Source organism: Bombus huntii, chromosome 1 (genome assembly GCF_024542735.1).
Source record: "Bombus huntii isolate Logan2020A chromosome 1, iyBomHunt1.1, whole genome shotgun sequence".
NCBI lineage: Eukaryota > Metazoa > Arthropoda > Insecta > Hymenoptera > Apidae > Bombus > Bombus huntii.
The window spans coordinates 2,661,362-2,689,286 of NC_066238.1; the positions used below are offsets into that span (position 1 = coordinate 2,661,362).

General features: G+C 35.8%; 2 protein-coding genes across 10 annotated transcripts in view; both read right to left on the reverse strand.

Moving 5' to 3' along the window:
• Positions 1-16,830, reverse strand: part of LOC126871420 (titin) — an 81,542-nt gene extending 64,712 nt beyond the window's left edge. For 3 of the 9 annotated variants that reach the window (XR_007691650.1, XR_007691651.1, XM_050630264.1), the window contains exons 1-6: positions 16,727-16,830; positions 12,439-13,054; positions 11,679-11,860; positions 11,372-11,570; positions 10,677-10,896; positions 9,857-10,101 (exon numbers count right to left, since the gene is read on the reverse strand). Coding sequence is in view for 7 of the 9 variants with exons in the window: in XM_050630264.1 (XP_050486221.1) it covers positions 9,857-10,101; positions 10,677-10,896; positions 11,372-11,570; positions 11,679-11,860; positions 12,439-13,053 (1,461 nt within the window). In the remaining 2 variants the exon portion in view is untranslated. Of the gene's footprint in view, positions 1-4,030; positions 4,306-8,659; positions 8,801-9,856; positions 10,102-10,676; positions 10,897-11,371; positions 11,571-11,678; positions 11,861-12,438; positions 13,055-16,726 lie in introns of those variants that run through there. The other 6 variants (XM_050630281.1, XM_050630223.1, XM_050630255.1 and 3 more) reach the window with 5 other exon arrangements.
• Positions 16,831-17,308: 478 nt separating this feature from the next.
• On the reverse strand, positions 17,309-27,187 carry LOC126868561 (SEC14 domain and spectrin repeat-containing protein 1-B). Its single transcript, XM_050624141.1, has 13 exons — positions 26,875-27,187; positions 25,723-25,915; positions 23,844-23,957; positions 22,692-22,869; positions 21,109-21,209; positions 20,818-21,027; positions 20,362-20,547; positions 20,165-20,279; positions 19,442-19,683; positions 19,209-19,331; positions 18,199-18,390; positions 17,578-17,790; positions 17,309-17,314 (listed from the first exon to the last, which is right to left on the reverse strand). The coding sequence occupies exons 1-13, from the start codon at positions 27,057-27,059 to the stop codon at positions 17,309-17,311; spliced, it is 2,058 nt and encodes a 685-aa protein (XP_050480098.1). The 5' UTR covers positions 27,060-27,187.
• Positions 27,188-27,925: the final 738 nt, after the last annotated feature.

Below are 27,925 nucleotides of genomic sequence, written 5' to 3' on the forward strand. Positions count from 1 at the left end.
ATTCTGAAGACAACGACACGTGTCATATTTCCTTAACGAAGAAATGATCATTGTAAAATGAGAAATATTTAAAATTCTCGAGAAGATGAAAAAATCCACTACGAAGAATATCAAATATTGGCCGATGTACCGCAGAAACAAATTCACAGAATTTCTCGAACCAAAGAGAGGCGACCAAAGTTCGAACTATAATGAAAATTTACGATCGTTGAAAGTTTTCGAAAAAATTAAAGAATCCATTGTACAACAGAGAAAATATTAAATTATACACATATACAAGGTGGTTGGTAACTGGTGGTACAAGCGGAAAGGGGGTGATTCTACGCGAAAAAATAAGTCGAAAATATAGAATAAACATTTTTTTTTTAATTCTTCCATCGAGACAACGATCTACAGTGAGATCCTTTATAACGAGACGCGATAAAGTGCACGCGTACCGAGCGAAAATTCAAAGTCGATTTTCTCGAAAACAAATCTTCGAACGAAAAATTTTTATTCTATATTTTCGACTTCTTTTTTCGCGTAGAACACCCCCTTTCCGCTTGTACCACCAGTTACCAACCACCCTGTATAACTATACATTATGTACATCGATGGGAGGATGCAGAAAGTTTGCGTTTCAAGTCGCGACAATTTCATTTTTCTCAATTCTTTTCATTTCCTCGTCGACTCTTCGTACTATCGGTAAAATCGCATATAAAAATCCTGCAAAGTGAAAAATTGCAATCCATTTCCGACACGTCGATAACTCGCCTCTAGAAAAGTACCTGCGTCTATAAATATCTCGAGCAACAAGTACCGTACAAGATCGTATCCCCCGAGAGAATTACATAATCGCGTGCAACAAGTGCGTTTTCTCCATACGAATCCTTTCGTGTACCTCGCGTTTACGTCTCTGCCATGTACATAGTCATGGTACATGATCGTTGCACGTCTCGTACAATTATTTTTGGTGGCGTAACGAAGACGAGACGGTTTGGCCCTCGTTGATGGCGGCGCGATTTCTCCAAGGGAAGGAACCCGTTGTAGCGGTTAAATTTATCCTTCGCGGAGTTTCCGAGAGCTCGTTTTGCTCGATGGGATACCTAAAACGCTCACGGTTTCGAGAGGACTCGGAAATAGCTATGGACTCGAGGCGACTCCCGAAATAATCCAACACCATAGATTATGGACGCGTGTGACCGGGTACGCGGCCAGCCACTCAGCTTCTACCTGAATATACGCGATCGACCGGCTTTCGAACGCTTCCTAAAACATATATCAAGACGTTTGCATGCTCCTTTGTCGGCCATGACGCTGATATATGCTGTCTTTCGCGTGGTCAACGGTGAAAATGGCGACCGAACGCGTCGCTGATGGAACTCGATGATTTCTGCTGGCTCTGGTCGCACTTGCGTTACGCCAACGTATTTGCTTGTCCGAAAAGTTTCCTTCGTCTTATGAGGATTTTATGAGGTTCTTTTCTTTTATATTATTTTGTCGAATTACGTACGATCCATTTTCTTCTGTTGAGATAAATACCGCGATATTTCACAGATTTGCCCGTAAAAGACACGTTTGCGAAAGAAAGACACTTCTACAAGGACAATCTAACACTTATTATTCCGTATAATTATCGTGGATTTCGTATTCTCAGAGTGCAGTAAAATCATGAAAATATTCTTGACCCTTTGATTAAAAATGAAACGGTGAAAAATTCGGAATGGACGGTGTAGGAAATAATCATTGCCTCGTCGTTTCTTGTTGTCGATATAGCGTCAGATGCAAAATATGCGTGTAATGTACTTTCAATGTTTTATGAAAAATAAATATCGGTAATTGCGTTGTGTATGATGACTCTTAAGACTTTCATCGTATTATATGTGACGCTTTCTCCCAGCCTCTGCTAGGCTTCATTATGAAAGGGTTAAAATTATTCGCTCCTAATCCGGCGACTTCGTGGTACAGCGTTCACAACCCGATTGCCGCCAGGATTATTATACAAATAAGTATTAATAAGCGTTTGATAAGCATCGGTATTTAAAATAGTATTTATGTGGAATATTTTTAGCAATCAAATCGTCATATTCGATGGAACTGATCGATTTGGTTTCTACTTGGTTCGTTTGATAGCACGAGAAACGATCGATTTAATGTTGAGAGTCGTTTATTATCTTTGTGGTAATCTCACTCGATTGTATTTATCATTAGGTTGTCCGAAAAGTTCCTTTCGTTTTATAAGGAAATAATAGACGCACAATGTTTTTTGTTTTATATTAGTTTATTGAATTATGCACGAACATAATAATAATAAAATGGATCATACCTAATTCAATAAAATAATATAAAACAGAAATCGTCGTTCGTCTATTATCATCTTATGAGACGAAGGAAACTTTTCGAACAACCTAATACATATATCGGTTCTCAAAATTGTTGCAAGATTTTCTGTAACTTGATATTGCACGAGGTAGGTAAAATGACAATTCGAGTGATTCGAAGTGACTTGAAGAACGATACGCATCGATGAAGATAAGATGCGTTTGAAGAACACTCGAATAGAACACTTAACGGTAACAATCTCAGAACTAGAAACAGAATTAAAATAGATTTTGTGCGTTTAATCGCTTGCACGAGAGATATAGCGATAATGAGATTGGAGGGCGATATTTGATTCATCTGACATTCAGATTAATTATCTATTCAAGCACAAACAGGGACTAATTATACGTAATTTTTTCAAATTTTTGGCCATTAATTGAATAAAATATTTGAAAAATAATTTGTTTAAATAATGTTGTATTAGCTTGTTTGATTCGTAGATATTCAGCATATTCGAACAATTTCAAATTATATTTCGTTATTTGACTAGAGATAAAATAATCATATCATTATATTTATTTATATATCTTTCGTTTAGGTTCTTTCAAATAATTCTTTATTATGTCAAATGTGTTCGATATGCACGTTTCTTCACGCGTGTTTATTATTCAAAGATTATTGGAACCATTTTAGAGATAGACGATATCATATTGTAAAACTATCTGTCGTGAATCGTTTGATATTCGTCGACTAAAACAACATAAAATAAAATTGCCTTCCACGTATATTTTGAAAATAAAATTCTAAAAATAAATAAAGTAAAGATAATGGATTAATCGAGATACGGTTAATCATTTGAAGTAATTATATTTTATTTATATTTCAAATAGAATTTGCCTCGATCTAAAAATTGTACGCGAATTCGACGAATCTAATAATTAAGGAATTAAGAGTTGAGATAAAGGGAACGATAGGATCTCTTACGTACATTTTTCAAAAATGTATAATAGGCAATATAATGATGATGACTCACGTAATGATGATAAATATAACTCAAGTTCTGAATACGTTTCAGTAACTTTCTTCAACCTAATATTACAGAGTATATAATTAACAGTTAATTGCTAACTTCTTCGTAAAAAAAAGCTCAAACAAAAAGTATTTAATCCCAAACGTTACACAATCTCATAAAAAATATGTATATATATAATTACACACCATAACGTCAAAAAAAAAAAAAAACACCTAACTAATTAATACAGTAAAGAAACAAGCTACGTACAAACAAATCTAACAAAAAGCACATAAAACGTTTTACATAAATCTACATAAAAGCGACCAACAGTCATTCAACGATTCTTAAATCTATAACAATTGATCTACTAACAAGAAACAAATTTCCCATTACATTAGCCATCTGAATTATAAAATATGAAAAACCTTATTAAGAGAATGATTAAAAAATTCTATAAATATTAATCGCTTATAATAAAAAGACGATTTTACGTTATACCATCTGAATCTTAAGATATCCAAAATCATATTTAGAGAATCTAAAAAAGACAAAATCTACAAAATCCATAAAAACACTCCTTCGTATTATTTAAATTTAAAAATATCTATTTAAACCCATCACAGTGCGAAAATCGATTCATAAAAAAAGATCGCCGCCTACACAGGCGAGACATTAATACATTAGTCGTCTACGATAAGGTACGATGCCCCTTACTTGAAGTAGAGCGATCACCAGACGCGTTTCACCGCTCTGCACAGCTATGGTGCTTATGGTGGTCGTCGGATTGGTGGTTTGTTGCGGTGCATCCTCGTTGCTCTCCACCATCGTTCGTGATTCCTTCTCACGAGGTACCTCGCTATTCTCCGTCGTTTCCATCGAGTCGTGTCCGTCTACCATTCTCGTAACTCTTCTCTTTCGCGGCAAAACAGAATCGTTCGAGCTATCGGCGTGGATCGATTCGACGATCGTCCCGAATCGTTCGTGTGGTTCTTTTTTGTTTTTTTTTTACTCGTTACTTCAATCGTACCAAGTGTAAGGTAACGTGCGAAAAACACCTCGAGACTGGATTTGACGTTGGAGCAATGGTAAAATTGTTCCGCGATATGTTTCAACTTGTTTCGTTTTACGGGTATTTCGAATTTTCACGTACAGATGGTTAACAATTATTAATCGGCGTTACTGAATAGATCGAAAGATTCGACGTTTTTGAAATATTTAAAAATTTTCAGAATTTTCAGAATCTCAAATTTCCAAATCTTTAAATTTCTAATCTTTTAAACCTTCAAATTTGAAACCCTTCGATTTCCAGACATTCGAATCTTCGACTGGAAGCTTGGAAATTTGAAACATGTCAAGTTCGAATATACCGAGTTTACATCAAATCCAGCTATAATTATTTCGTACACTGTAGTCACACCCACACTAGGTGATAATTTCTACTATGTGGATAAAGATTGTATGGTGAAAAATCGATTAACACAGATCGGATAAATCAAGTATAACAGCTTCTAAATATTATCTTTTCCTATACTCGAATCTTTTCATTAGCCATAACACGCCTAGGGATACCAATCGCCAAGAAACGAAACTAATACGTAATACGTCTGAAGCAAAACGAAATAAAATTACAATTTCTCTGTTTTTAACGAAAGTACTCTCTACATATTACATTACACAAACTAGTTTAACATTTTACACCCACGAATCGTAGTTGCGACTTTCTACCGGAAGACAGATCAAAGTTCGTGACGCAGGAATTCAAGCATAATTATATTTCAGTGAAAATACGGAATTCGATTGGCCTGTTTCCAACGTTCAAGACACGAACGAGAAGAAACGAAGGTTTTAATAGCTCTCGTCTATCTACTGGTGAATTAATCCTGACGTTGATCAACGTTCCGCGTTCCTACGAGATGACAACGGCATTATGACGCGGAAATATTTCGGAGCGGGTCAAACTTGATGCCGGTCGCTCCTCGTCTTCCATCTTCCATCGAGATCGCAACGAAGTCAACGCGTCTGTTACGTTCTCCAGTTACCATCGCCGTTTCTACTGATTAACGTTATTTTTGGCGATTCGCCAAACACGCGAATTCTACGGACACCAAGGCGTGCCGAATCGTCGCTTCGAGAACTTCTATTCCTTCCTTCCCTGAGAAAAATTCTCCGAGAGCGATCGGTCCTTTGCGTTTGCGACCGAAATAACGATCAACAGGCAGAGGTGATTGCACTGGAACGTACGTAAAACTTTCATCCACTGCGGCAACATCGAAAAGAAATTTTCGAATGGAAGTCAAGAGGTTTGAAGCATATAAACCATTTTATATGCTCCGTAGACGTTGCTTTAGATTCAAGTTTTTCCAAATTTGTTTTGTCTGGCTTAGTTTCTGGGAAAAGTAATAGAAAGACGCAATTGCACTGGAACGTTGTAAATATTTTATCTACGGTTGGAAAATAGAAAAGAAGTTTTGAAATAGAAATTAAACGTCTTGCAGTTCTTTTGCTTTGAAACGACCGCTTGTGCTCGGAAGAAAGATAATGATTCAGAGCTAGTTATATTGAAACATCGTGAACGCTCCGTTTACGGATGAAATATCGAAAGAAAGCTTCGGAACGAAATTCAAGTTTTAAAAAATTCTTTATTTTACTGTGTAAAAGTTTCATCGAATTATATCTACAGACGAAAGATGGAGAGAAAATTTTCAAATTGGAAATTAAAAATATTGGAATATTATCTAGCTCGTTTTAAAATCGTTGCTTTTGCTCGTAGTTCTTCAACTACGTAGACGCTGCTACTGTAAATTTCGTGTATATATAACTGCAGTTTGACTTCTTGTATAACTGTAAGAGTAGCGTTTTTGTTTGTACAACCATTAGATGTTGAAGCCAGTCCAATAAAGCTTATGTTGCGCAAAGAATTCCACGAACAAAGATACTTTATTCTGTTATCTGCTCGATGAAAGAATTTTAGTATTCAAATCCCTTCCAAAATTTCCGCTGAGCAAATTAAAAGATATATTAATTCCATGTATCACGAAGAAACAACGTGAAAGATGCATAATATTCAACAGCTTCTTCGAATCCTCACTCATTCGAAATCCTCAATGGATGAATTAAATCTCAAAAATTTCAATATCCAGTTCCTTCAAAAATTTCCAATGATCAAATTAAAAGATACCGGCAACTTGGTATATGACGAAGAAATAATCTACGGTATATCAAAATTTAATCTACTCGAGAAACATACTATTCAACAAGTTGTTACAATTGACATCACTCGAACTCCACAATGGAAGAATAAAATCTTAAGAACATTGCCATTCAAAATTCCCTGTAAATATTCGACAACCACGTTAAAACACACATCAATTCCATATACACAAAGAACCTGTAACATCTATATTTAACCGCAATCTACTTAGACATACAATATACCAACTACTCGAAGATATCGAATCCCGAATTTCTTCAAAAATGTTCAACAACCAAATAAAAAAACAAACATATATACAGGGTGGTTGGTAACTGGTGGTACAAGCGGAAAGGGGGTGATTCTACGCGAAAAAAGAAGTCGAAAATATAGAATAAAAGTTTTTCGTTTGAGGCTTTGTTTTCGAGAAAATCGACTTTGAATCTTCGCTCGGTACGCGTGCGGTACGTTATAACGGATCTCACTGTAGATCGTTGTCTCGATGGAAAAATGAAAAAAAAAATTTTTATTCTATATTTTCGACTTCTTTTTTCGCGTAGAATCACCCCCTTTCCGCTTGTACCAGCAGTTACCAACCACCCTGTATATCAAATCTATACAACGAAGAAAGTATCTACATCGAATTTCAATCGACTTAAACGAGACATACAAACCACCAGACACTTACAATTAGCATTCGGACGCCACCCTCGATATCTATCCCGATAACAATTCACTCCGCTGCGATCCACTTTCGATTCTGATCTAATACTTAAATATATCCATTACTAATAGCCAACAGATCGAATGCATCGAACAATTCAGCCTCTGAAAGACACTATCATTACGGAGACCAGACAAACACCTTAAAAAAAAAAGGACCAAATCTAATCGAAACTAGCAACCGGAGAACGAGTCTATTCACCATACCTCTAATTGCCGGTGTATAATTAAAACGCACGGATGTGAATTAAAAAGCGTGTGTCTACTATACACCTTTCGATCGAACGTCAGTGTGTTTATACTTTATAGGTATCTTTGTAAGGTGACGTCACCGACACGGACGAACGAATGGGAGGATAAAACCGGACTGACTGGTGGCGTTCTCCGAACGAGAGGTTCGCCACACCGCGCGACCCACGGGAATCGTGGAGACGGTCCCGTGGAAAAAGAGGAGACGAGAAATTAAGCGAGATCGCGTGTACAGTCCGCTGGAATCGGCGTGTTCCACGGTTCACGGATCTCGCGGCCCGGAAGCGTTCCCTTTGTCCGCCGCCCATCCTCGTGAAACAATGCACGCCGGTATTATGGTATTATCGGTGGCATTATGTCAGGCTAATTACGCGTTATCTGTTCGCCGACGATCGCTGCTACTGGAAACCAAGACGTTAACAATAAAAGGGGAAAACTTTCGCTTAACGTTTCTTCGATATCGTTTTGTCTTTTTTAAATATGATTTAATGGACAACGAATGGGGGATAAGATATAATATACATTTATGCATATGTATATATGTATATATAATTCGATGATGGCGCTTTCGAGAGCACGATACTCGTGCTTTCTGTGAGATAACGATAAATGGTAGAGGCGATGTAAATGATTTTGTAAGAGGTTCTTACTCCGTTGGTTTGAACTGTTACTCGCGGCAAGATAGTATTACGATCGGACTATTTCAGTGGCACTTTTCAAGGTAAGAGAGACGAGAGCTGCTCGTGAACAGCATACCCAAGGACGAGATGAAATCGGGGTCGAGAGAAAAACGTGACAAATTGGACGGGTTTTTGGTCAAAGTTGGCCGAGTGTAACCGGGGATTACGTGTCGCGCATCGGTGAGTCCATTCAAAAGAGTGCCACTTGTTTGCGGAGAAACTTGATACTACGATTCGTGGGGCGAATGATAATTAAATTACGTATTCCCTGAATGAGAAACGTTTCTTCTTTGACTACTATCGATCTTTTGCTGTAATAGTATTAATCGATTTCATATTCTATTTGATATTCTATTTGGTATCTATAAAAGTTCATCTGATTATTTAAAAAAATAGAATCTGGGAAACATTCTTGATTAGAGAGATCGAAAGTGAATTTGTAAATGTATCTCGTAAAGATCGTCTTATGCTACGTTATCTAATTAATTATCGGGCAATCACCTAAATCGACCCACGTTCAAGCAATGACAGCCACAACGTAAACCTCAGCAGCAACAACACTCGCGTGACACATGTCACAATGGTGTCACATCACCGGTCGATCGGTCGTAGAAGCCAGTCGACTCAAGACTGACCGATCGTCCCGTTTCGAATGCCGCCGAAGTGGTTTGGCCGCGCATGCGCGTTGTCGAGTGCATCCGAACGCGCCCGAATATTACCGATGGCGCGCGAAACGCGATGAGATCTGCCGATAGCTCGTGACCCGCTACTTTCAAAAGAGTGTCATCGCGATAACAGGAATTGCTCGTTCTAATTGCCGATAATTTTTTTTCGTTGAAAATGTGACGAGTTTTCTTTACATTCAAGGTACAAAATCCAGTTTTTCTGACTGTTGAGCAACGCTTTATTTACAAACGCGAGCCATGCACACAACGTAAGGATGTTATAACTGTTATGCACACGTTAGACTGAAAATGTTTGTTCATATTTTAACTATACACTAATTTTGATTTTCTTAAATGGTTAAAGGTGGAGGAGTTAGGTTTTCATTGGGTAATTATTGTTGTATCGTTTGTAATTAGTTCAACCCAGTGTTTCTGTTATTTTATATAGGTAAATTATAAAATGTGTTTTATATATAACTATTTGAAGATCATTTTTTACTCCAGAGTCTAAAATAATCCTGATATTGTATTGTATAAAATTGAAGAAATTTAAGCTTCAGGCGTCTTTGATTGTTTATATAATAATATTTATCACAACACCCTATAACTTGCATCGAGTACTTAATAAAAAAACAAAATATAAATTAAACGTATAAACTATACTTATTTATCGTATTTTTATCACTTATACAGACTACAATGATAATAATTGCAGTTACAATTCTACAACTATACTAACATACTTCTTCGGAAACAATTATATCAAGTACACATTTATAAAATAGTTAATTTAACCGGGTTGAACGTACAAAAAGGAATCTAATATATAACATAGAAGCACACAGATCACATAAAAAAATCAGCTTGCATTAGACAGTGGCACACAACGTCGATTCTCATTAACGCTGTTAAGCTCGATCAGATTCTGTTGCATGGAAAAACGATCGTAGCATGCAGCTTCGTGACTGCAATTGCAATTGCAACATCCGTTCCTTCGATCGCCATTCATCGAGGAACTTTCGATCGAACTCACCTTCCTCGCCCTTTCGAGGAAATCTTGCCCTTCGAGATTCTCGTCCTTCTTCGTCGGTGACATCTCAATTCCACTATCTTCGCGGTGTCGCGTATATTCCTTCAGGGACAACGAAATATCCTTCGATGTGTCCGCAGGGATTACGCGTGATTCTTGATTGATCTCACAAATCTTTGCGAATTTGATCACGCGTTCGGTGTCGTCTGTTTTCGTTGACAGTTCGTCTCTACGACTGTACGAATCCGCTGCGAAACAATATGATTTTTAATGATCGTTTGAAACATTCTTAGCAGGGCTACCGCAGTAAATAGATAGCTAATTGTATTTTGTATTTTCAATTTGTTCTGTTGGTGGCAGATATAATTATTTTGTATCAGTTGTTAATAGACTTCAAGTATCTATATGAATTGATATCTTTATCTATATATAACTAAAGGAATATGACCTAAACAATTATTTGTTCAATATTATAAATAACCATATTTTAAATATTTTCTATATTTTTATACGCTATGTGTATTTTTGCACTTTTAAACTTCCTATGAATGCATAAAGGTTCATGGCCCGATTATTAAATTCTTATTCTGTTCCAACGTAATTTATAATGCGTTGGAGCACGAAAATTACTGTCCTATCTTAAACAAATATGCAATACATTATACTATAAAACTATCGTTCTGATAACTCTTTAGATTTAAATGAAAATAATCTGTGTAGATAATGCAATAAATGTTTTTGTAGAAAATGAATTTTTCCATAGTGAAGATAGGCATCAGAGCAACTAAAGTTTCTAAAGACTATTGAACGTGAAAAGTCTCACATTTGCAACCGGAATCTGTCTCGTGGTGTAATCCATTCGTCTGAACATCCGGAAACACGATTCGTTCGAGATCCTTGATTTCCTTAACATCAACGTTTTCTCGATGATCTTGCGTGGTGTTGGATATCACTTTGTAAGACGCGATACCTAAACGAGTGTCGTGAGACACGCGTAAAGTCGTTGTTTCTGTAACTTCTTTTACGATCTTCCCGGATTTCTCCTGAATCGACACAAGATAAAATAACGCATTAAAAAAATCCCGACGTACGCAAATTGAAGGGATTGCTCCAATAAGAAGGTAGCTGTACTTTTTAATAATTTGAATAAAGCAACAAAAATGAACTCAAGATCAATCAGAATCAGGTCGATTTTTTGAACATGCTATAAATTCATAGTTAATTAATATTCGAGTAATAAACATTTTCAATTTAAATAATTACAATTTACAATTTAATTTCATTTTAGTGTCTCTTGTACTAAAAAATATCATATTCCTAACAGTCATTTTATTCCATAATATATATCATATTTATTTTATTAAATAGAAACCTATTTTGCAAAATTATGGTGTCTCTTATATTTCTTATTTTATAAATATTTTCTTTTGTTCGCTATTTTAAATATCGGAGCTGCCTTCTTGTTGTCGTAAACCTTCGATTATTCACAGAAACATAAATTAAAAATGTTCTACGTACTTCGACTTTCTTTTCCATTGTCACGACTTTCTCAATCTGTTTTTCTTTGTTCGTCTCACTAGCTTCCGATTGCGGAGTATCCACCGATACGACGACGTTTCTTTCTATTTTCGGCTCTTTCGAAGCTTCCATTTGTTTAAACACAGGAGAAGACGCCGCTGCAGTGGTGGGGATAAATTTAGGTTCCTCGATGTTCCACCTTCGCGAATAAAAAGACGAAAAAGAATCGTTATTAGAATCAGATCGTATTATTCATGAACGAATTAATTAATGAGTGTTCTTTTTGTTTATGGACAGTGTTTCTTACCAATTATCGTTATTAGACGTTATGGTTGCTGGAGCAGCAAGGTCTTCGCATTCTGGAGAAGTAACGAAGGATTCGCTTCTGGAGCGAACTGTCGGAGTAATTGAACGTTCGGTGGCGGTCACGTAGTCCTCTATGTTCGAATCATCGGCTTGACTATCGTCGAATGACTTCTCAATTACGTCCTACAATCGTGATATAAATATCACAAAATGCATTCGACGAGACATTGAATATAAATTTGACTTAATATAGAGATATAGAGACAACTCTATACGATCAGAGAAGAAGAGGATCAAATATTAAATGATTTAAAATAATCGTTCAATTAGTGTGAAACAATTTTTCTAAACTTGAATTGAATCGAGGATTAACATTGTACTCGTGCAATATTTTTCTTTTGTAATATTTTTTTCAGTTAATTTACTTTATTGAATTCTGTTTTTTGACATTTTTAATATTTCAAACTTTACAATTTTATCAAGTTTCAGAACGTTCAAGTGTCTGTAATAAATAATTTCCTTTTCAAATCATACACATTTTTTAAATCTAATGATACATTGTTAATATCTCGATAAAAAATTAAGTAAGTGAATTTATTTAATACAATGATTTTCAATGATTTTTATACAGCTTTTACGTTACTGTTATTAACACTATTTCCCCTTTTGAACCTCCGTTACGGATTAACCATAAAACACATCATCGTATCCTTTCTCTAACCAACATGTTTTACTTCATTAAACGAACGAATTTATCTTACCTCCGCGACTTCTTCCATCTTCGCGTCATTCGCTCGGTCCAAATCCACGTCCTTACGTTCCTCCTCTGCTCCGTCTTCTTTCTCAGCAACTTTTTCCTCCGTCTTACCATTCTCCAGCATAGTAGAACCAGCCTTACCATTAACAGTACCCGTGCAAACCGTTCCATTCGCCGATTGTGGTATCGAAGACACCAAGCCAGACATCTTTTCCTTCGAAGGACCAACACTTTCGTTATTCGTCGCCGAGGACAAGATCGTGGACACGCATTTAGGTTGCAGTTGCACCGTAGACACCGAGGAACTGATCAAAGGTGTAGTAATTCCAATCGACGAGGTAGTAACAGCAATGGATCCAGAGATTCCGGTAGAAATCGTTTGAACTTGGCTAGGAGCGGACGTGGACGTGGTGACTGATACGTTCGACGACGAGAAGAGAGACGAAGTGGAGGACATCGCGGACGACGACATCGGAACTGGTCGAGTCCTGGCTCCAGCCTCGCAAAGTCTCGCGTCCAGCTTCTCGGCGAGTCGCGTTACTTCCGCCAGCCTCGCCGAGATTGCTTCAATCGCTGTCAGGTTACTGCCTTTGCCCGAGGCATCCTCGGCTTCAGACATTCTAGAAAAATAAATTTCTCTCGTTCACTTCTCGCTATTAATAGACATTTTTCTGGACCGTGGTCCGTCGACTTCGTGAATGATGATCGCGTGCCTGATTATCGATCTTGTTATACACGGTGTGACAAAAGACTCGCGGTAACGCTACGAGTACGTTCGCAGAAAAGTAATTGGGAAATTTCGAACGTCGAGTTTCCATTTGTCAAATTTCATGGTGGATGCTGGACAACGAGCGGCAGGTTATTCTATGCGCGAAAATAAGTCAAAAGTTGAGAATATTTACAATCTTCTCATTCGAGATCTCGTATCAGGTTTTTAAAAAAATCGAGTATGAATATTCGGAGAGTATTAATTTCTGACTGGATATCAATGGACGAACGGTAGGAGATTATCCTGTGTATGTGAAGATGAATCGAGAATAAAGAATACATTTTTTTCTTTTTTTTTGTTTAGAGCTTAAATCTGTTCAAATTCGATTTTCTTGAAAACAAGCCTTCAAGCGAAAAAAATTTATATTATGTTTTTAGTTTATCTTTGCGTATAGAATAGCCTTCTGCTCTTCTATTCGTTGCCTCCTACTCGTATCCAATGAAGAGTTAGTCCAGTTCACAGGTACTTGACAAGTCCTCGAACTCGATTCTCTTGAGAATAAAAGTTCGTATAAGAAATTCGATACATATTTTCACGTAGAATAATTTCCGAAGCCAGAAAATTTTATTTTAGGTTTCTCACTTTTTTCATATCAAATAACCTCCTGTATGATTATATTACGTATTCTACCATATTTTGCATATATTGTAACTTAGTAGTTGTTACGCGTAAATCACTACGTTCCGTGATTAACAGATGCCGGTTTTTTGTTTTTTTAACACGATGTTTTGCTCTATTTCCTGTACTGTTCCTCCTGTTGCGTTTGAAGAAGTTTGAAAGTGGCGGATTAAGATGATAAAGTATCGAGGATTTATCGCAGTTGCTCCTTGCGGTATTTATAACTTGCTTTATGAGTGCGTACATGTGCCTTTTGCAAATATATGGGGTGTCCAGTAAGTTTTGTTTGAACGTAATTGAAAAATCATCAGCACTCGCCTTACTTTAAAAAAATACGTATAATAAAATTATCAAAGAATTGAAGATGAAGCTGTTAATCCACTTACAATTAGAATACCAATTATAATTTATATCATATTAAAAAGTGCGTTTGCTTCTTGCTGAAAGCTAAAGCGATGCTCTTAGCAGCCTTTTAAACAAGAATTTTTAGAACAAACACGATCGTTAAACTAGCATTTTACGATCGTGCTTTTTTTTAAACTTCCACCAATATCACCTGTTCCTCGATATCTTCATTCAGTCAGTGAAATAAAATATCTTTTCTTTTCTATTTCTCAAAAAATGACCATCTTACTGATACACATATCGTGCACTGCTATATGCATAGTTGCGAGCAGTATACGTTTTTGTAGCTGTATTTACGAAATCATCGGTGCTCGAAGCTAAATCGCGCGTCTAGTTGTCCATGATAATCGATCCGTAGCAAACGATCGACGCATCTTAATGTAGAAGATCGATTTGCATGCATTAACAAAATTAGTCTCGAGAAAACGTCAAATTTCTAAAGAATTACGTAATCGACAGTGACAGCGCCGCGACGAAGCGTCGTGGACCAGATGGTGGCTTCAATGTGGGGCGGAGTTCTAATTTCGGTGAACCAAGAGCCGCTGTATCTGCATAGCGTCACTTTTAAGCGGCATTTTCAATCGTCGTTGCATATATCGAAATTTCAAACGATCTATGGCTATTTTATGTACTCTAAAGAGTAGAAAGTGTTTTCGGTTTTACCAATATCGTGACATACGTTCTAAGAGACGATAAAAAATCGCGATATATCGATTATCTTCATTGGAGAGACACAGAAAGTTCTTATCGTCAACGACATTATAATTAGATCAACGGAGTAAACAAATTTTTGTTTGTTAGTAAATTTGCATTTTCCAAGTTTTTAGTACGTTCACTGTGAATTTTCGATATCTACGATGCTATAGTACATGCACAGTGGCTACAAAACTTATTGGCGTACCACTCATTTTACTATAGCGTTTACATAGTAATCAATTAGGCGCAAGTGTATCGTGTTTCGTACTATTTAATCGTACTCTCATATGATTAAAAGAATTCGATAGTATGAAATTAAAATTTATAGAATCTGAAGAAAAAACGCTTCATTGAGGTGCGTGTCAATGTCTCCTGTAATCACACAAACTGTAATTACACTAATTGTAATTGTGCGTAAATATTCGTAATATCCGATGAAAAATTTCTTGAGAAATCATAAACCAACTAGCCGGTAGAAATTCACGATTCATTTAATCCCAACAATGAATCAAAACGATTAATTAGATGGATTTATGTATGTTTCACGGTTCGCGAAACGAACGCGCAAGAATCGATAATTCACGTCTTACGTAAAAATTTCCGAATGAAACGTTTCGTAGGTCCGAAAATAACGGACGGAAATCTTCAGCTGCGATTGATCGAAGTGGTTCCGTCGTCGATCGGATTTTGAAGTTCGTGGACCGCGGCCAACGGGTTCTCCTGGCAATATCAGTTAACGAAAGCTCGTGCACGCGTGCACGAACCGAGAAACATTGGAGAACGGTGCCACCCTGAACGATAAGAATTTGAAAGAAATAGGTCAACCTGCGAAAAATCAGGCAAAGAGAATAAGGAGCTGGTTTGAAACGATATTCGTTTATGTTGGCTCGGTGCCAATCAGCTGCATTTTCCAGAGGCAAAATTCTGGCCACTTTTGCGCGAGCTCTAGAAACGAACTTCACGTTTGCGATTTGCGAACGAATATTAGAAACGGACGGTTCGCGCGAAACAATTTCTTGGCCCTGACCGTCCTCATGCGGGTGAAAATAGGACGTTCGTCTCTACGAGCGCAAACTGTTACGCATACGTCAACACTAGACGCAAGTGACCTATATTTATCGCACTAACACGTGGGTGAAATTCGACGAAGTGCACATTTATTTCGTAGATCGAATAAAATTGCAATGATTATAAAAATCGAACAAGAAAAACGCAAAAAGAAAAAAACAATGAATTGGTAAGTTTTTGACCAACCTCATCGTTGCATTCATCTCGTCGCTTCAACAAGTGTCATTTAATTTTCTATGAGACAAATAAGTGAAAATAATGACATTGTATGAGATTTACACGTCGGATAAAAAGGTATTTACATTGTCTCATCCACTAATACACAGGCGAATGAACTGCAAGTACGTACCTCACTGATCAAGCAAAACTTCAACGATGCGAAACATAACAGAGAAAGGAAGAACAGAGAAAGTAAGACGATGAACTAACAATTTGTTAACCAATCGCTTCGTTATGCTCGTTTGGTAATTTCAACTGAATACCATTTATTTCTCATCGAAAAATTTAAGTTACAAGAACGACGTTGACGCGAGATGCAGTTTATATGACAGAAGAAGAATCGTTTTATGTTATTTCGAGGTAATTGTTTCATCGATAAAGAATTGGTAGACTTTATAATGAACGGAATGAGAAAGAGATGCAAAGAGATTTGGATGAAAATGGTACTTGCTTCTAGGAACAATAGGTCGAACGAGAGTAGAGCGCGTTTATCGTATTTCGAAACTATCGGACTTACATGCAGCAATATCAAGGTGTAGGTATCTGGTCGACGTGCAGCCATGGACTGACACACCGCCTCCGTTAAAAACGGAGGTGCCCGTCGACGTTACAGTGCCCTCCTCGCCTCTTATATTACTTTGGTACCAGCCGACTCGATCTTTCTCACAACACCGTCGCATGAACTCGACTTATCTTGCTCTTGCGGTGGACGACCGAGGTGCGCGCGTTTTATTGCACCGAACCCAATTGCACTAGATATAATGGGGAGGAAAAATCCAAGGACACGGTTGGACGGTCGAGAAAGCTTGGAAATTCGAGCGGGAAATCTTGCCAGAAACGTTTGAAATGTCGATAAAAATTCGTTATACGATTCCTGACTTCCATTCACGATTTACGAACACACATTTTCAAGTTACTTTTGAACCAATTTCATCGAAAACGCTCACTTAACGATTTACGACGTTAACCCATTTTCATAATCAAAAGGGGGGACGTTTTAAATGGTTAATTATAGTGACTCATAAAGAGGTTTGTTACTTTTCATATTTACGAAATAAAGAGAAATTTTACAATAATATCTACGCAGTGTAATTTTTACTTATTTCTAAAATATTATTATAAAAATAATTGTTATAAAATATAGTAAAATATTTGACTAAAAGTATATACGTTTACGATTGATTTAGAGATTCTCTTTTTAGAAAGCTTCGCGATTGTTCCTGGCCAACAATTTCACCAAAAATTCTAGGAAGGATCGATTGCACGATGTTTGGTATTTATTTACCAATTTGTTACGTGTTAGTGTTAATCATCGGCGTTAACTAATGGCGAGAATTTCTTTCGAAACATGCATGATCGCGGTCGTACTTGCCGTTGATGACAGAGAGGTTCCTTCAAGCGTGTTCTCAAGAGACGACCCAGCCTCACCATTCGTCCAACCTCGAGGAGAAGCTTTTCTCGATTATTCAGGATGTCTCTTATCTCGGCCTTGGCTCGGGCTTCTGCGGCTAGGTCTTCTGGTCTCAAGGATCGACGAAGCGATGCCACGGTCTTGATCAAGTCGTGTAGCTTCGAACAGTGCTTGAAGAGATACGTTGGAAATTATAGAAGATAGTTTGGAGAATAGGAGCGATAACAGTGCATTTTCTATTTTCCAAAAGCAAGAAAAAGAGAGAACGATACGTAGGATTTAGATCTATCCGAAGAATTTTGTTATAATTTCCAAACAGTTTTTGTAATTACATAAAGTAACGTGTTTTGAAGTTTCGGAGATTTCACTATTAAAGTCTTTTCTTTTTTCTAATTGGAGATTTTCTCAGTTGTGCCATTTTTCTCTTCGGCTTTTCGATTGTCAGTTGAAAATTGTAACGAACAAGCTATAGTTAGGGTATGCGGTAAAGTTTGAAATTTAAGATTTCACATTGGAAATTTGATTATTTGTGCATTGTAATGTGCTTGAAATTTTTAAATGACGGTCACCGATCGTACATCTTCGACGCTTCTATGGAAAACAGCGCACACTCTCAGTCTGGTTAGTTGTTCTTGGCCAACGGATCGAAGCTGCTTCCAGGCCTGACGCAGCCTTGAGAACAGAGCTGCGTTACTTTCCAGTGGTAGCCTGCAGGATAATCTTAGTACTTGAGCACCGTTCGCTAATTGACAACCATAGTCATAAGTCCCCTAGAAATTGAAATATCAAGGTACAGTAAAGAATAAAATTACGTCATTCCATTTTTCTTCTGCTACTTTACTCTAAAATCTCCTAACATTTTATTCTAAATTATATTCCACAATTTTCTTAGTGATTTAAGCGTCAAGATAATGAATACTATTGGGTTGGCAACTAAGTGATTGGGGATTTTGTCATTAGGTGGTAATGTATAATAAATTCATTAATATTCATAATGAATTTATGATAAAATTCATAATGAATTTATTATATTTCATTCATATATATTTATTTTCATTTCATTATCATTCATTTCATTCATATGTATTTATTTATTTTCATTTCATTACTATTCATTTCATTCATATATATTTATTTATTTTCATTCCATTATTATTCATTTCATTTATACATATTTAATTCATATATATTTATTTATTTTCATTCCATTATTATTCATTTCATTCATATATATTTAATTCATATATATTTATTTATTTTCATTCCATTATTATTCATTTCATTCATATAGATTTAATTCATATATATTTATTTTCATTCATTTTCATTATTTTAATTTATTACCATATATGTTTAATATGTATAATGAATTTATAATAAAATTCATAATGAATTTATTGTACATTATCACCTAATTACAAAATCCGCAATCACTCAGTTGCCAACCCAATACATATAAAATTATTTTATTCTGCATTTCTACTCTGTGCATTTGTAAACGTCCAACCTCTTGACTACAAGATCACTGTTACAATTTCTATGCGATGAAGGCGATTTGTCGAATTATTTCATTTTTTTTTCTACATACCTTAGCAGTTTCCTGAAACGATTGATGTTCTTCCTTTTGCGACTGTATTTCGATAGCGTTGCAACCGATTTCCATATGATTTTTTAACAGAACATCGTATAAATCGTTCAACCATATTACAGCCTAAAAACTTTCACATATAAATAACGCATAGAAATATTCGACTTAGAAATACTTCATTGAAATGAAATTTTATTTAGTAAAATATTATTCAAATAAAATTGTACAATCACCTGTTTAGCGTCGCTTTCGTAAGTATATATCAAAGCGATTTGTTTTAGAGACAGTTTTTGGAACTCGACACTGTCATTGAAAATGTTTTTCCTAGCGTTCGTTGCATCCAAAATATCTCTGACATTCACTATGTCCTCGCCATAGTCAACGTGCACGTCTCGACCTAGCGCATCCTTCACGGGCATGGACAAAATATCTGACAATTTTTCACCTTCTTTTACCAACTCGCACTCTAAAGTTTCTACAATAAACGTAGGATCTTTTTCAGCGTAAATTGCAAGACTTAACGAAGAAGCAATAAAGACACTCGAACGAAGAAAAGAAATTCTCAAAACAAAATTAATTTTGTTATTAATTCGAAATTTATGCTACGTATAACAACAAGAATTTTCTTCATTTCGATAGATTTTCGATGAAAAAATTTTCTAAAGTAACAAGATCGCTAGCTAGTACTTTTTTCAATTCTTGGCAACGTGTAATGATTTGAAGCTTTTGTTTGGTATTATATCCGCAATTCTTTTCGAAAATCCTTTCGAAAATCATCCGCTTCTCAATCATGTTCTTAATACACACTGTTACAGGTATTTCATGATAATGAACCAATTTTCATATGATATGTAGCTTAAATTTCTAAGTAAATTTTCTGAATCACCGTTTAATTGCTGTCTCAGCTAACTACCCAATACTTTGGCATAGACATTTGTTAAATAAAAATTATTTACCTAAAACTGCTTGACTCTGTTCCAATTTTAGAAGATTCACTGCAGCTTGAGAAAAGTCGTGAGTTCTATTACCCATTACTAATTTGTCGAACACCTCGCTCGTTTTGTCAAAATACTGGAAAATAGTAGCAACGTAATGCTAACTAAAAGAGAAATGTTCATTTGAAACTTTCTTCTTCCTTGCTAACGATAAATACCTCGGAAACTAGTCTGAAAAATCTTTGAGAAGTGATTAACACGTTTCGTCGTCTCTCGAGTCTGTTTGCGAAGCTTCTACACACGAAGTCCATGAAATCTCTTTGAGATTTCAAGTCTCCCGATAAACGCGTGCTTGGTAAACTATCGATTTTGTGAAGCAATTCCGCGTAACGTCCGTAAGTTTCCTGAAATTCAAACAAATGCAAACTATCTTCTATACGAAATTTCCTCCGACATCATTTTACTCTCTTTGTTATTTTAAACTATTAAAAAGTTTCAATCTTTATACGAGTAATTAACAAACAAATGTGTAAGTAACAAACTAATAATTAAATAGTTCATCGAAAGTTTTATTACGAAGAAATATTTATTCGATAATAAAATATTCTATCATTGCTGATTGTAGACATTTTACACGAAAATTATTGCCTTTTACGTTAATATTGATATCTTACCCTGCATTCTAATTCCAATTCTTCATGTCGTCTACGAAGTTCCTCCGAGGAAGAGACGTCGAATCCGACTTGACAACAAGAGTTCAACATAGCATCCGCTGGTCCCAGGATCCAATCTGTAACACGCGACACGCCCTTCTCGAGGTCACCGATTACCCTGGCTGTGTCCAAATTTCTTTCCATTTCTGACCAGGAGTTTTCGATGTCCAGCTAAAAAAATATAAAACATCACATTTGCAAGCAACGGGAAATTTTACTTATCTTCCTTTTGTTTCGAAGAAGATACGATACCTGTTTCAATTCGATGGAATCGATAAGCTCGTAAATTTTTATCGAGGTGTCCAAAGTGTCCTTCGTGGATTCTCTGCTCATCGAACTGACTAAATTTCTGCCTAAAATTATAAAAATACAGATAATCAACGTTCTGTTCTTATAACATTACGTAATATTCATTTAACACTAATTTCAACTTATTATCGCCTAATCCGTTTAATATTGACATATCTGTGATTTGTTGGATTTCAAAAATTGTTCCAGGTTTGCTCCGAAGAAGAACTGAAATATTCACGAAATATGCGAACAGAGTGCAACGTAACGCGTAAAAACACAACTAAAATTTAGAAAACAACAAACGTGTCATCCAATCATCGTGAAAGTTTTAATCGTTTTTAACATAACAGAAAGACTCGATAAATCCTTCTTTCATATTGTGTCTGTTCGTTCTATCAAAATATTTAAATTTTCTAGATTCGATTAAATTACAGACACTACGATTTCAAAGTCGTCTTGACTAAAAACGATTGCAGTCGGTTAACAACTAGCATAATACGGTATAAATAACAGTGTATCAATTTTTTTGAATTCCAAAGCTCTACGGGCAATCCCCGTAGGCTTAAAAAATGCGCATCTCTAAGAAGATTCCAATATTATAGCGGGATCTTGCATTAGAAGAGGGAAAGAAGAAATAGAAATAAAAGTTACACGAGCGTTGCATTGTCAGCGTTTTTACACCCTCGCGCGTTCCCGCGAGCACGCGACTCTGCCGGCTTACTTCTAAAAAAACGTTCCTGCTCGACATCCGGTTAAGCCGGTTTTTCAATTTTTCCGACCAATCCGGCCATATCCGAGTGTCGATCCTCGTGTACAACCGGTTGCTTGATTGTACTACGGATCAGGAAATAGACATTCGAGCGATCGATAACGATGACACGAGAAAACGAGCCGACTGTGACAGATACGCATTGAAAAACTCGAGATTTCTCTGTATATGGCGGAACGATGATTTTATTAAAACTTTCGATTATTGGCTTGTTCATTTTTTAATGGTAAATTTTTCAATTCTAATCTCTTCATTTTCTATTCGATTTTATTTCTTTTTCTTCTTTATCGTTACACAGTTTTTGATATTAAAGAAGAACGTGAAAGAATCACGTTAACACGAACGATTTTATGTTTCGATTTTACGTTATAGTCTTCTCTCGGGATATTCAAAGTTTATTTGCTGAAATGAGAATTTGAGAAAAAATTAAAGAAATATTATATGTTTCTTTCGTTTTGTAAGGAAATAATAAACAATGCATAATGTTTTTTCTTTTATATCAGTTTATTGAATTACGCACGAATATAATAATAGAAATAGAACGAAATGGATCACACCTAATTCAATAAAAAAATATAAAAACAGAAATTGTTCTTCATCTATTATCGTCTTATAAAGCGAAAGAAACTTTTCGGACAACCTAATACTAAGATCAACGATCACGAAATTAGAACACGAAATTAGAAAAATTCGCTGAAAAAATGAAATTACGTTAATTTTTGAAATATATCTTTGCACGAATGAAATGTATCAAAGTAATCGATGTTTCATTCACCTGACTGAAGAACATGTTGCGCGTGAGATGTTAAATCGTTGCTCATCCTCGAGTAGGATTCCAAATCATCATCCGATTCTGACATCCGAAATCCATCCAAAGTGATCATCAGTCTTTGGTGTAGGTCAGTCATTTTTGTAACAAGATCGGCTGCATCTTTAGTGTAGTCTTCCACTTTCTGCCACATTGATATCAGTACAATTTATTTCCATAGAAATTCCGTATTCTTTTCAACAATTTATTAATCATCTGTTCATCGTTTTCATACATGTACTTTAGAACCAAAGAAGCATTCACAGCTCATTTCTCTACTTAAAAAAAAAAGTGAAAACTGGCACGTACACAGTTTTCACATAAAGCGGAAAACACGACGCTGTCGAATTATGCGAAAGCTATCATTTTACCGAATTCCCTAAAATTTCCGTTCATTCTTTTTAAGTAACTTAATTCAACGCAGGACGAAACAAGAACATTCGACTCATTTCGTTTCTACAAGGAAGAGAAAATTTGCAAATCCATAATTTTATTGTAAGACGATCAATACTATGGCATTCGATTATACGAAACCTATCATTTTGACAAATTCCTTTTCTTCTTTTTTATGCAACTTAATTTAACACGCAACCCTAAATTAGAATGTAACTTACCATTTAATAAAATTCTAACGTAATTAATAGCGTAAATCAATATGAATATTCTCAATACGCTACCATATCTATTACGTTGTCCGAAAAGTATCTTTCTCTCGCAAACGTGTTTTTTACAACAGTGCACCTTCATACAAACGTGAAACCAAGTGTGTGAAATGTCGCGTGTGTGAAAATCTCAGCAGAAGAAAATGGGTCTTACGTAATTCAACAAAATAATATAAAACAAAGAACCTTGTGCGTCTATTATCTCCTCATAAAACGAAAGTTTTCGGACAACCTAATATATCCATATTCGATATCTTGCGATACTACGCTAATATTATCTTGTTTATATCTTACGGTAGCGCTAGCCAGACATTCGTATAAAATATATAAAGAAGTAAATGTACCATGAAATGGCTCTCACAAAGGTATCTCGCGTACAAAGTTACGTTTCATCGTTTCGATTTAATACGGTTAATGCGCTTTACTTGAGCGCAAATTATAGACGAGAGATGATTACCACGCGTTTCTGGATCCAGTCCGCGTGGTCGTACGGCTTGTTGCCACCCAGTTCGTACGCCAGCTGGGCATAGTCAATGTGAAGTTGGAGCCTCGTCAGGGTGAGATACATCGGCTGAAACAACAACGAGCTGAAAATTAATTTGCGACACGCGCCTTCCTACACCCGCAATTAACTCGTTGTTACTGGGGCTCTTCACGCACGACGATTCTGACAAACACGCGTGGATATTTCACGCGATGACCGAGCAGGACGACCGTACATCGAACGACCGGACCTCACATTTAAGGCCAGTGATTTAAATAACAAGTAACATTTCGAGCGAAACTAGTTTGTCTGGTCTGGGCTAGTTGGAGAAAAATTGTAAATTATAAAAACTTCGAGTAAAATTAGAAACATATTTCATTTTGCTGGACTATTATTATTATTATTATTATTATTAATATTATTAATATTATTATTATATTATACAGGGTGGTGGGTAACTGGTGGTACAAACGGAAAGGGGGTGATTTTACGCGAAAAAAGAAGTCGAAAATATAGAATAAATTTTTTTTTTTATAATATTATTAATATTATTATTATATTATACAGGGTGGTGGGTAACTGGTGGTACAAACGGAAAGGGGGTGATTTTACGCGAAAAAAGAAGTCGAAAATATAGAATAAATTTTTTTTTTAACTTTTCCATCGAGACAACGATCTACAGTGAGATCCGTTATAACGTACCGCACGCGTACCGAGCGAAAATTCAAAGTCGATTTTCTCGAAAACAAAGCCTCGAACGAAAAATTTTTGTTCTATATTTCCGACTTCTTTTTTCGCGTAGAATCACCCCCTTTTCGCTTGTATCACCAGTTACCAACCACCCTGTATCGTATGCGTGTTTTAGGAAACGTCAGAAATTACGAAGCTATATGATAACTGTTGAAAATGACAACGCGAGTTCGCGCTCCCATCCATACGCAGATGCGTTAGTTACAATAAATAGTAAGTAGAAGATAGTTCTAGATATAATCGATAGGTTTAAGATATTCTTTTATTTTTACTCCAAGTCCATGTAAGAAAGAGCAATAAGGGTTATTCAGCTCAGATCGTCGTGATAGATTTATCCGAAGAATAAACTAATGGCTATTGTGATCTCTAAATACAGAAATAACAACAATAACGTTTAAGTATGGTTAAATTCGTGTAGAAGTTCGAAAACGATCAATTTGGTCGGCGCTGGTAGGTTTAGTGTTAATAAAATTTGTCATTCGATTAGAAAATTGTGAATAACGGTAGTCAGTTTACCAGGATTTCAATCTTTACGATTCTGATGGCTATGCCACGGTAGAATATCGTGGAAAATATAATCTTTAAAGATCTACGTAACATAACAAACCGATGTTTCAGCGTTGTCCGGAACGTTATATGAATGGGATACCATTAGGTTGTCCGAAAAGTATCTTTCTTTTACAGACGCGTCTTTTACAACGATGCATCTTTGTACAAACGTGAAACCTAATCTGTCGAACGTTGTGATCTTTATTTTGATAGAACAAAAATGGATCATACGTAATTCGATAAAATAATATAAAATGAAAAATCTTGTGCATCCACTATTTCCTTATAAAACGAAAGAAACTTTCCGGACGACCTAGTAGATTCATCGAATCGAGCGTTTAATCGCGATATTATTATTAGTAAGCACTTTAATCGACGGTTTCAAATTATGGTCCATTCTATGCTTCTATTTCTGACGATTAATTTACTATCGATGAGCACACCTCGATCAAAGTTACGTGTTACGAAATGATAAAACTATTTGTATCATTATGAAGAAGTAGCGTACACAAAATACTACGTAATGTTAAAATCTTGAATGCAAGTTACCAACCTCTCCTTCTTTGTGGGACTTCGTACAGCTGTCCACTCTCTTATCCCAGAAACCGTCTGGGCGCACTACTATCACAGAAGCTGCAGAAGCTCCCAGAAGTATAGTAGATAGCCTAATGCAAGACCTTGCCACGCGCCATGCACCTCTTTGCGCGTCCACTATCAACACCAATCCATTTTTCTTCGTCTCCTCGCTAATCACGAAACATACGTCTCATAATATATTTTGATTGAATATATTTTGATTGATTTGATATACTTTGGTTATTTTGTCTACGTATACATATCTCTAACAGTTGAAACAGTTGAAATAAATTAGAACCTCATTTATTCAGATGAAATTTCAGCTGTTGACCGAATCTACTTATTTGAAAGACGTGGAATATGCAAAATTGTGAGTAATGAAAGAAATCGGCTTTGTCATTTATAGATTATATGGTAAAGATATTCATGTAGGTTCTATGGACAATGATTTTTATTAATATTCGAACACCATTGCGTTTTTATTGAGCAGCTTGGAAAGTTCGTTCCGATTTTTAAGGAATTTGGTCGACGTAAAAAATCTACCGAAAAGTTTCACGTCGAAAAATTTGAGAGGTTTTGGAAGGGTGGAATATTTGAATAGCGCGAAAGACGAAGAAACGTTGTGGAAGAAAATGGCACCTATATAATTCGATAAATGTATATCGAATAGAAATGTAAATCGGAACGAACTTTCCAAGCGACCAAATATTTTCTATTCTCGTCTGTAACGGTTTATAACTGCTATCGATATTACGCTACCTTTTTCGATATTAGAAACTTACTGTTGTTGGTAAAAACATACATTTTATTTGTTACAATGTACACAGTGTTTTGTACAATAAACGACAAACTACGCGGAGCTGAAAAACCTATACATTTCAAATAAATAAAAATTATGTTTTTACTAACTGCAGTGAATGTTTCAATATATCGAAAAGCAGTTCGATAAGACTGCTATAAATAAATATATGAAATAAGAATCTCTGCATGGTGTCTGAATATTAACAAGTGTCCTTGTAAATCCAGTTTCCTTGTTTGTCCTTCGACAGGTTCGGATAAATGAAGTTCTATCGTATTTTCAATAAACGTTCACTCTGAATATGCACGATATTTGAACACTAACGATTACCTAAAAATTGACAAGAAATAGGCGATCAGCGTTTCCAACCTGGGCTTCGTGGTCGGTTGAAGTTCTGAGGGAACATTAACCACTATCAAAGGTCTTCCTTCGCGATCACGACCTCCTGGAATGTACGCGAGCTTCGATTCGAGGGCTTCTAAGATATCCACTGCTTGCAGACTCTTCGTGGGCATGGCTGAATATCAAATCCTACTTCATTGTTCAATTACAATTAGATTAACCTAAATTAACAAAACGATACTTCTGTTTGATACCACTGTTCGAACGTTATACTCATTCACAAATATTGGACACATCCTGACTTTATACAAAGCATAATAATCACTTGAAATAATAAGATAATATCAACGACTAGTCAATGACTAACAAACCAGAATTTTGTGTTTATGAAAAGTAACAACCTAAAATTTTGTAAAAGCTGTTTTCAACAGTTAAAGAAGAGCGTGATAAGTAAGATGGTGGATTTTTATGCAAATTCATATTTTGATGAAAATAATTCGACAAATCCCATGGTGAAGATTGTTCCGCCTGTTAAATAGCTAGTTTGATACCACTGTTCGAACGTTATACAAGCCCATTCACAAATATTGGACACATCCTGACTTTATACAAAGCATGATAATCGCTCGAAATAACGGACAAGATAATATCAACGACTAATAAACCAGAATTTTGCATTTATGAAAAGTAACAACCTAAAAATTTGTAAAAGCTGTTTTCAACAGTTAAAGAAGAGCGTGATAAGTAAGATGGTGGATTTTTATGCAAATTCATATTTTGATGAAAATAATTCGACAAATCCTATGGTGAAGATTGTTCCGCCTGTTAAATAGCTAATTTGATACCACTGTTCGAACGTTATATAAGCCCATTCACAAATATTGAGCACATCCTGACTTTATGCAAAACATGATAATTGCTCGAAATAACGGACAAGATAATATCAACGACTAATAAACCAGAATTTTGCATTTATGAAAAGGAACAACCTAAAAATTTGTAAAAGCTGTTCTCAACAGTTAAAGAAGAGCGTGATAAG